At 39.9% G+C, this 10166-nt stretch overlaps 1 protein-coding gene across 3 annotated transcripts in view; it reads right to left on the bottom strand.

Annotated features, from left to right (window-relative positions):
• Positions 1-4340: 4340 nt before the first annotated feature.
• Positions 4341-10166, bottom strand: part of RNF38 (ring finger protein 38) — a 105854-nt gene continuing 100028 nt past the window's right edge. For all 3 annotated transcript variants that reach the window (XM_059492665.1, XM_059492667.1, XM_059492666.1), the window contains one exon: positions 4341-7785. In XM_059492665.1, coding sequence (XP_059348648.1) covers positions 7723-7785 — 63 coding nt within the window. In that variant the 3' untranslated portion in view covers positions 4341-7722. The remainder of the gene's footprint in view (positions 7786-10166) is intronic.

The raw sequence follows: 10166 nt of genomic DNA, 5'->3' as shown, positions 1-10166 counted from the left end.
CCTGCACACCACCATCCCCAGGAGAATTGTCCAAACCTTTCTTGAACACAAGCTTGGTGCTGTGACCACTTCCCTGGGAGCCTGTTCCAGTGCCCTCTGGGTGAAGAGCTTTTTCTGATAATGCAACCTAAATCTCTCCTGACTCAGCTTCATGCCATTTCCTCATTTCCTGTCACTGGTCATGACAGTCAAGAGATCAGTGCCGGCCCCTTCACTTTGAGGATGTTGAGGTCTCCCCTCAGTCTCCTGCAGGCTGAAGAGAACAAGTGACCTCCAGCTGCTTCACCTTCAGACCCTTCACCAGTTTCATTGCCATCCTTTGAGCATTCTAGAAAAGCTCAATGTCTTTTTTATATTATGTCACCCAGAACAGCCCCCAGCACTCGAGGTGAGGCTGCCCCAGAGCAGAGCAGGACAATCCCCTCCCTTGCCTGGCTGCGATGCTGAGCCTGATGCACCCCAGCACACGGGTGGCCCTTCTGGCTGCCAGGGCACTGCTGGCTCATGTTCAGTCAGGACCCCCAGGTCCCCTTCCATGGAGCTACTCTCCAGCCTCTAATTCCAACAGGGTTACCATGTCCCAGGCACAGAATCAGGCACTTTCCCTCATTGAACTTCATATAGGGGATGCCTGTCCAGCCCTCTCATTTGTCCAGGTTTCTCTGCAAGGCCTCTGAGGGAGCAGACAGCTTTCCCAATTTAGTGTTTGCTTTTGTTGTGGTTCATGTTTGTTTTAGTTTATTGTTTAATGGTTTGTTCTGTTGTACCCCTATGTTCTCCCCAAAGTTGGTTCACCCCTGATTTGTACCATCCCTCAAAGCTGTCCCTCATGCCTTTCTCCGCCCTTTGTTTCCAGCTTCTTCCCTTACCTGTCAAGGCAACCCAGTCCCTTTTTCCAGAACCTTCTCTGTCACTCTCCCCTTGGGCCAATCCCTGATCATGACACCCTCTGGAATTCCCCTAAACCTGGACACCCCATTGGCCCATGTGACCTACCCTCTCCTCCCATGAGTCCTGATGGGTCCCAAACCAGGGATGTATTCCCCTCACTCTGCCCCTGAAGATACCCCGTTGGATGATTGTTTGTAACCACCCCCTAAATCGAGACTGATTAAAAACCTGTGCAGAATGGTGCTTGGGGCTCTCTTACCTTACTCCCTTTACTGGTAATAAACTCTTCCCTGTGGAACCTCAAGAGAAGGGCCTCCTCCTTTCTCCTCCACCCGCTCCCTGTCACTGTCTCTGTCTGCACTGGAAAGCAAGTGGCTCTTCAGGTTCAGCCGTGGGCAGACCCCAAGCCCTGCCTGTTCCCCACTCCTGGTGCAGCGCCAGAGCTCTAAGAGCTAGCCCAGGCTCCAGTGGGCCCGTGTGAAGTGTTGTTGGCAAACTTACTTAGTATCCCTTCCAGTCTTGTGTCCAGGTCGTTTGTGAAGCTGTTGAAGAGCTCAGGGCTGAGATGGAGCCCTGTGGAACCCCACCAGTGACAGGTCACCAGTCTGATGTCACCCCATTGACTGACCCATGAGCCAGTTGCTCACCCATCATGTGATGTGTTCACCCTGGTGTGTGCTGGATGTTTTGTCCAGAAGGATGCTGTGAGAGCCAGTATGGAAAGCTTTACTGGAACCCAAAAAGATTACATTACCCAGCTTCCCTTGGTCAGGTAGGTGGGTTATGTTTCTGTAGAAGGAAATCAGGTTCAACAAGCCGGACTTTCCCCTCATGAAGCTGTGCTGGCTGTGATGATGACTGGGTCGTCCTCCAAGTGTTTTTCAGTACTCCTAGAATAATCTTTTCCACAATTTTACCTGACAGTGAAGTAAGACTTCACTGTAGTTTCAGGAGGTTCCTTCTTTTCCTTCTTGAAAACCATGATAATGTTCACCAACTTCCAATCATCTGGACCTCTCCAAATTCCCAAGACTACTAAAAATCCATGGAGAGAGGCTTTGTGATGACATCAACTAGCTCTTTGAGGATTCCTGGATGAATCTCATCAGGCCCCACAGATTTGCAGGGATCCAGATGGAAAAGATCCTGCACAAGTTCAGGTTCAAAAGGAAATGGATCTTTCTCACAGTCATGGTCCTCCAGCTCAGGGCACTGAAACCCCCTTGGGTGTCCATCATCCCTGGCCCATTATCTGTGCTAAAGACAGGGCAAAGAATGCATTTAACACCTCTGCCTTGCCCCTGTCCCTGTTCATGAGGTGACCTTGCTCATCCTGTAACAGGCTGATTACACTACCTTTTGCAATTAATACATTGGAATAGACTGTTTTTATTGTCCCCATTTCTGGCCAGCTTCCACTCCAGTTGAGCTTTGGCTGCATATTTTCTCACTACAGTGGGAAGCAGCATCTCTGCATTCTCCCCATGTTACCTGACCTTACTTCCTGGGCATATACCTTACTTTTTGCCTTATTTCCGAGAGAAGATGCCTCCTCAGCCAAGCTGGCCTCCTGCCTCACCTGCCTGACTTCCAACATCTAGGAATTGCCTGTTACTGTGCCCCTAGGTGACGTTTAAAAAGTGACCAGCACTGATGGACCCCAGCATCTGCCTAAACATTTTCCCAGAGGATTTTACTGTCTAGTTCCTTGAACAGTCTGCTCTCCTCATGTCCAGAGCTGAGGTTTTGCTGGGATTTTCTCTCATATCAATGAAGATTTTAACCACTTTGTGGTCACTGTGGCCAAGATGGAGCCAATCTCCATGCATGAGATCCTCTCTGTTTACAAACAGAGGTCAAGGAGGGAATCTTTTCCAGCTGGCTCCCTTTGCTTCTGTAAAGCTCTTACAAGCTTTTTAAGAATGTTATGACCTGGGTTGTACCGGGTGTGTGATGGCTCCCAGTGTATTTCTGGCAAGTTGAACTCCCCTATAAAGACAAGGGCAGTTGATTTGGAAGTGTATCCTAGTTCCTCAAAGAACCACAGATAAGGGAAGATCCTTATGCTGTTAAATAAATACATCTACACCTACCAAGGTTAGCAAACGCCAGAATTAGACAAAAACTGCAGCAATGCCACTGCTCCTGAAAAGCCAAGCCTGTCTATTGCACATATAAGACTAAGTAAGAAATCAGGAACTCCATCTTTTCTTCAGCATGCTGTCATTCCTGAATCAGTTGATAAGCACTGTGAGCATGCAAATTACAAATTTGCAAGGCAAATCAATTGCAAGGAAATACCACATCTAGAAGTCAGATGGTTATGTGCACTGCAGTGTGAGAAGGAGGGTTACAGCAGACACACCAGACAGACAAACTAGAGCTGTCAGCTGTAGTTGAAAGCAAGAAAGGAAAACAGAACCACAAAAGAGTACACAGGATGAGGTATCTGGTGGCAGTGATATGATTTACTAGAAGTTAGCAACAGAAATTGTCAGGTAATTAATGAGAATGCCAGGAGACTCCCAAGGAGTGGTAACACAGGATTCTGAGCAAAGACAGACACTGCACAGGCTGAGGAAGAGACTGAAATGCTGTGACACAAAGGTGGGGAGCAGAGACCAGATGAGGAGAGAGAAGCAGGGCAATTCGGCTCTTAGGCTAGGACTGGTCATGGCCAAACTACTCTGGAAGCTGCTCTGCAATATACTCGTGCAAAAAATGTGACTTTGCAAGTATCTGAGCTCAAAGGTATCAAAGATTGATACCTTTCTCTTTTCCAGCATCTCCCAAATATAAAAGGTATGTGTGTGAACCTGCATAAGGATTCTCAAAAGTATGAATTAATCTTCAAATGTGTCTGAGTACCTAGAATACCTGCTATAGATGCAGCTATTAAATGTCCTATGTTAATGTAAACCTCTTAAAAAACTACATCTGTCAACTTAGTTTACATTATCTTAAAACCAAAATCACACAATTCCTTTTTTTTTTTTCCCTTTCTTTTTGGTTTTGTTTTACTACCAGTTTCTTGTGTGACCCTGGCTAATGAAACCATTATAATTCAGGATGTATCACCTACTACTGTCAGGGCACTGCAAGTGTAACACATCTCTTCTGCTGATTCACAGTGCAAACAGTATGCCTAAGAAGCACCTTCATCCCTGCAAAGTTTCTTCTGGCTAAGTAAGTAAGATCTTTAGAGCACAGGGCTTTGAGTAAGTTCAATTCTCACACCCTCAGAAATATGGTACAGCATTTCAGATTAGTTTCTGAGGCTCTTTCACCATAAGAATAAAGAAAAAGTTGTGTGCTACAGTTAAGGTGGCAAAACACCTACAACACAAGTGTCTGTTGCCAGTAACATTTCAATTTGCATAATGATGCACAGAAATACGCCCAGTAATAAAAGAAAACCATACACTTCTCAAAGAAAGAACAGGACAAAATTGTGTAAGTGTACATCATACATTTATTACTGAACAACTCTCTCAACTCCAAAATTGGGCACAGGGATTAAAAATAAAAATTCATTGCACTACCTAGTAAAGCATTACTAGTAACTCTCATAAAAAATGTACAAATTTTGTTAAAAATTTATCAAGCCTTCAAATGATTTGGTTACAGATATTTATAATACATTTAAAACTACATGTTAAATGATACAATAGCATATGATTTAAAGAAAACACAACAAAATATGATTCCAACAAAAACCATAAGCTTTCATAATAATTAGCAAGTCTGAAACACAAGTAGCAAAATGAGGTAACAATGTACCAAAGGAAAAAACCACAGCTTTTACAAAGGCCCAAAGATAACTCAGTAGAAACTGTTTTCTACAATTAAGATTAAAACAGTTGGTAAGTCTCATCCCAAGTATTATGCATTGTATTAAGAGCTGTGAAGTCACATTCAAGAGCCTTTACAAAATGACGTACAACACATGGCCTTACTTCTTTTTCTAAAGAAAGCCAAAAAATGAGACACTGGAATTATCTGTAGGCCTTGATATCCACCAAAATGTCAAATTAAATTGACAGTTTATGCAAAAAAACACAGCAGTGCCAATATGATAAAGCAAACATATTGGAGGTTGTATATTTTTGTTTTTTTGGAGAAGAAAAGAGTAACTGGATGGCAGAAAGGCAATGAACATAAAGAAGTGTTGCTGAATTCAGGTGCTGTCAGGCACCACGGCAGCTGTGCATAATACATGGCAGTTAAGAGCTGAACATAAATCCCCTGCCCTTGACAGCCACCACAGAAGATGTGGTTGAAGCCTGTCTGAGCTGATTCAAAACATTAAGCATGTGTGCTCTTTGTACACACTGACCACGAGAAGCCAAGTCCCCATTCATCCAAGCAAACCGAAGAACCATTCCAGAAGAGATGAGCCATAAGAGTGCAACAATTAATTGCAGGATTTTACCAACTTAGACTCTCCATCTCCTAGACCCCCCATTGTCTCACTGTATTTTAGTGGGGGAAAAGGGACATTTCTCCTGTTCCAGAAAGAGAACTACTTTCCCTCAGCTTCAGAAGTATGTGTCTTGTTCACTTGTATCAAGTTTAGAAAAAGTACCCTCTTTCTATGCTTTGAACTGAATACTAAACACAGAAATGTTAGTCTTGTTTAAATCTGTACATGGATTCTTTTTCTTTTGCAGTTATATAAAAGAGGCTAAGTTTTGTAAGACATACGTGGCATATGCTTTTTAAACATGATTTTATTTGTTAAAAAAATAAATTTTATTACATGTAATTTAACCTGCTAGGTGCTGTTGTGAAAAGCCTATTCTTTAACTCCACTGGAAGAGAGGAAAAAGAAATTATAGTATTTTGAAGTGGAAATAACAGCATTTTTGTTTATTTAGTGTTCCTAAGTAAGGACAGGTACAGAAGCATCACTGTTTTTGAGAACCACCTGCATAACTAAACAGAGGGAAAAACATTTGAAACAGGGCAAAATTGTGCTTTTATTTAGCTGCACCAAGAGCTGTGACTGGTCTGTAAAATCTTCAAAGAGGAAAACCAGCTTGGAGAACCTCTAACACTGAAATTTTAACTGATACTAAAGCATAGCAGCATACAAAAGCATCAGAAATTATAAAGAATAAACTTAAAGCTGAGACTGGCAGCAAGTTGTAGCAATACTGGTAATTGTGCCACTTGTGCTGCAACTGCAACCAAAGAAATGACACTGAATCTATGAGAAGAGTTTCCTTGCAAAAAGTGCATCCTTTTAATAACTGTGGCATATGCAGACCTAAGTATTTTGCTAGAACACATCACAGACGTTAACAGTGTGAACATTACAAAAAAAGTTCATTTTTTTTCATAGCCCAAATAAAACATTATTCAGAGCACTTGAATAGACATTATCCCCTTTCTTCACAGCACTGTTCTGGAAAGTATTCCAAATTTCTCCTCTAGTGGAGCACTCTGGAAACTTGATTGCAAAAACCTAGGAGTTCCTTCTTCCTATTACACTTATCATGAAATAAGGAAGGGAAAGAAGCAGCATCAGGGCAACTGAGTTCTGCAGGTTATGACCAAAACCTACCTCCTCTTGTGATAGGGTGAAAGAAATATGAAATTCTACTTCTCTGAGAAAACGCTAGAAATGCATTTTATTCATGAAGTCGCAGGAATAAAATTGTAACTTTTTACAAGTTATTTTAGTTACATACCAACTTCCTTGCAGATGACAAAGAATGAAAAGCCAGTGTTTATAAGCTAAAAGATTATGTATTTAGCAAGTACAATGGGCAAAAGTTAAGAGCTTTTCCAAAAGACCAGGACACCCTCAGTGTACTTCCTGCTTCCTTTCATGAAAGAAATACATAACTGGTAAACCCAGGTAGAAAAATTTAAAAGGAAAACAGAAAAACATTGACATATTTCAGCAATTGAAAACATTAATATTGCTAAATGTGATATTGTGACTCTAAATTGATAAAATAACTTGTAAATCAGCCATTTAAAAATCCAGACTTTGTAACATATGATAAAACCCCCAAGGTTACTCATGTATGAAGAATCAATGCATTCTTTAGTGGTACACACTTAAAGCCTCCAGTGAAGGGGAAGCATAACAGCTGTTTGAATAGTAGTAGGTAGAAAGGTCTTTACACCTGTAAGTACGTTGGGGACAAAATACTAAATGTCTGTAATTGCTGCACCCATTGCATTCAGTGTGCAACTGCAAACACAAGGGAAGGAACCAGTGTACAGTACTAGTACTGTTTAAATAACACACAAGATTATACATTGCAGCATAATTATTACTACACACATACGTTCTCAGTACATGCTGGTATATAGGTTCTCAAACACGCAGGCACACCCAGTCACAAGCACGCTTCACTCATCCTCTCTCAGGCAAAAACACACTCATACCATTCATCCCCACTCACAGTATCTGAAGGCTCTATATAAGGTAGATTGCTATATTGTTTGGAGCTACCACTTTTTTTTTCTTTTTCTTTTATATAAAAGCACATGCTAAAAGATCACATCCACAGTAATCTCGCAGCAATACTTGGAATGATCACACGAAACCCAGGGAATGTTAGTGCACACACAAAATTAAGCTAAAAAAAAAAAATCTTTGGAGTTCCAATCACACTTGTTAGTATAACAATCCCGTAACTGTGAAGACTAGTTATAAGCTTTATAATTGATTAAGTCACACAGTGCAAAGTAAGGTCCATTGACCCTTTTGTGTAAAGGGTAGGCTGGAAGCCACATGGGTAGCTAAGTTCAATAGAGAGTTCATATATACATGTGACCAGAAACACCCAAACCAGATTTGTGCTCTTAGATTGGTCATTCTGAATCACGATGCACTTCTGAAGCATCAGCTCTACAAATTGGGCAGGTGCGATTTGCCTGTAAAACCAGAAAAACAAAACAGGGTTAACCAGACTGACAAATACATTGTTAAAGTAATGTGTACCTGACACTGACATCTGTGACTGCTGAACAGCAATTCAAGAGAAGACAGAATGTGCTTATGTCTTTTCTTGTTTTGTTATGTTTGAATGGTGTGGTGAGTTTGCAAATTCAAAATTACATTTACCAAAAAATAATTGTGCCTTTTACCTTTAAAGCCAAAGCAAGACAACAAATAAGGCTCTAGCTAAGTGATGGTGGTTTCATTAATGCAGATTCACAATTAAGAGTGTATTGCAGTCAGATGGATATAACTAACAACCTGTACTGTACGATGAAGAGAAAACCACCAAAACAAACTGAGACACCTTCGGCTCAAATAAACATTTTGTGTGAGAATGTCATATTGTCACAAACTGTACTGATAAGGAATAACACCATACTTCGTTCATTTGGTTATCATCACAGAAAAACATCAGACAGACTTGCTCAAAGCTGAAAGCAAACAGGGGGAAAAGGGAGGGGCTTTTAGTAAAGGGGAAGGGGAATGAAATAAAGAAAGAAAAGATGACCCGACCAAGCAGATATTCAAGTAACACACCTCAGCAGGCTTATATTTAGCTCTTTAGTAAAGTACATATTGAAAATATGTCCTGTGACTCATTTATTTTTCTAGCTTCCTTAAAAAGTAAGGCAGATAAGAAGTAATGATCCTTAAGCTACTGTGAAAGTATTTCTGCCTTCTCATTCCCCTTTTCAAACAGTGGCTACTTTCATTTTAGCAAGCAATGAGAAAAAGGCCCAGAAAAATATATAACACCTATGAGTCAATACTTCCCTTGCAAAGGGAAGAGTGAAGAGACTCTTCCCTGTAACAAATTTCTATTTCATAGTTACCAAAACTGCAAGACCAACTACTGTACTCCAAGTCTTCTAAGGCAACCAGATTTTTCAATGAAAATACAAGTGAAGAGTATCAAGAAGTATGACTCTGTAGGCCAGAATTCAGAATTCTTTGTCGAATATTTTAAATAAAAAAAATAACCAATCCTATGAAAGTACTGTGTTATTTTTTACTGAAAAGCATTATTCAGTAATGGAAATTAAAGTTACAGTATATTTTTTCCTGTCCGTTTTCCTGCTGCCAACTGTTAGCACTGTCCATAAATTTTATTGCTTTGTAATTTTTGTAAATCATGGATTGGACTATCAATTAAACTTATATTTCTTGCTTTTTCACTAGCAGTTTCAAAATGTCCTTAGTCAGTCATTTAATTTCATTTAATGTGCCTGATTCTAAATATAGCCTGGCTGATATAATGTTTAAAATAAAAAGGCATGTTCTAAACATGGAGTTCAGTGCATTAATGAATCAAACCTATTTGCTTAGGTTGGTACTGAAGTAACAACCACTTGCACTACAGAACAGCATTCAGTAGGAGTAACTTCCTGACAGGAATTGCAGACATAGACCTACTCTGCCAGGATAACATGAATACTCATGGACACCAAACCACTGCTTTTAAAGTAACTTTTCAAGATTCTACATGAATATATGCTTTAAATTTAGTTACATTCTTGTTATTAATTAATTTCATTAAATTAATTTCCCCCTCCTGGCACTTTATATGACACTTTGACACCAAAAGAGGAGTGAGTAGGACATAACATTGTAATATGATCTTCTAACTTGCCACTCTTCCAGGCAGAATTAATTTTGTGCTGTAACTATAGAGTGCTGCACAATTAATTGATTTTTTAAAAATATTCTATAGAAATTTATAGTTAAAGTGAACTGCATTTAGAATAATGAAACTATAGGGCTACTAGAATCCTCTAAAAACCACTGCACTGCTTTGGTGTTAGTCTATCAGAAATAAGTTGAAGTATAGTTACAGTTTATCTTTTCTCATATATAATACAGCATTTCCTAGTAGGTTAAATATAAGGGCAGGTTGTCCTCTTAACATTGTTCTCAACCCTCAAGGTGAAGATAGATCATGGTGTCAAGTACTCTTTTGGAATTATGATTTTTATTGTATAGAAGAACACATTTCTCATGTGTTCATACATGACTAGAGGATATAGGGTAAGAAGGAGCCAAATACTGTGAAACATGGGAACTAGGAATACTACAAAAAGTGAAAAGATAACCTCTCTCCTTTTAATTATTTTGTTTCCTCCACTGTGTTATATCTTCTCTTGTTATGTCTTTAAGTTTGCTTAAATAGGAAAGTATTTTAGCTGAAGTGGGCAACTTAATGCACTGTTATAGAACATGTCATCTTACTTGCTCGCCACCTAAAAAGATAGTGTTGTCACATATTCCATGCATACAAGCCACTATCTAAAAATGTTTTAGACAGTTTTTTTACTTT

The sequence above is a fragment of the Ammospiza nelsoni genome, chromosome Z (assembly GCF_027579445.1).
Source record: "Ammospiza nelsoni isolate bAmmNel1 chromosome Z, bAmmNel1.pri, whole genome shotgun sequence".
Taxonomy (NCBI): domain Eukaryota; kingdom Metazoa; phylum Chordata; class Aves; order Passeriformes; family Passerellidae; genus Ammospiza; species Ammospiza nelsoni.
The sequence above is the reverse complement of the archived record's forward strand: the minus strand, read 5'-3'. Positions and strand labels throughout refer to the sequence as shown.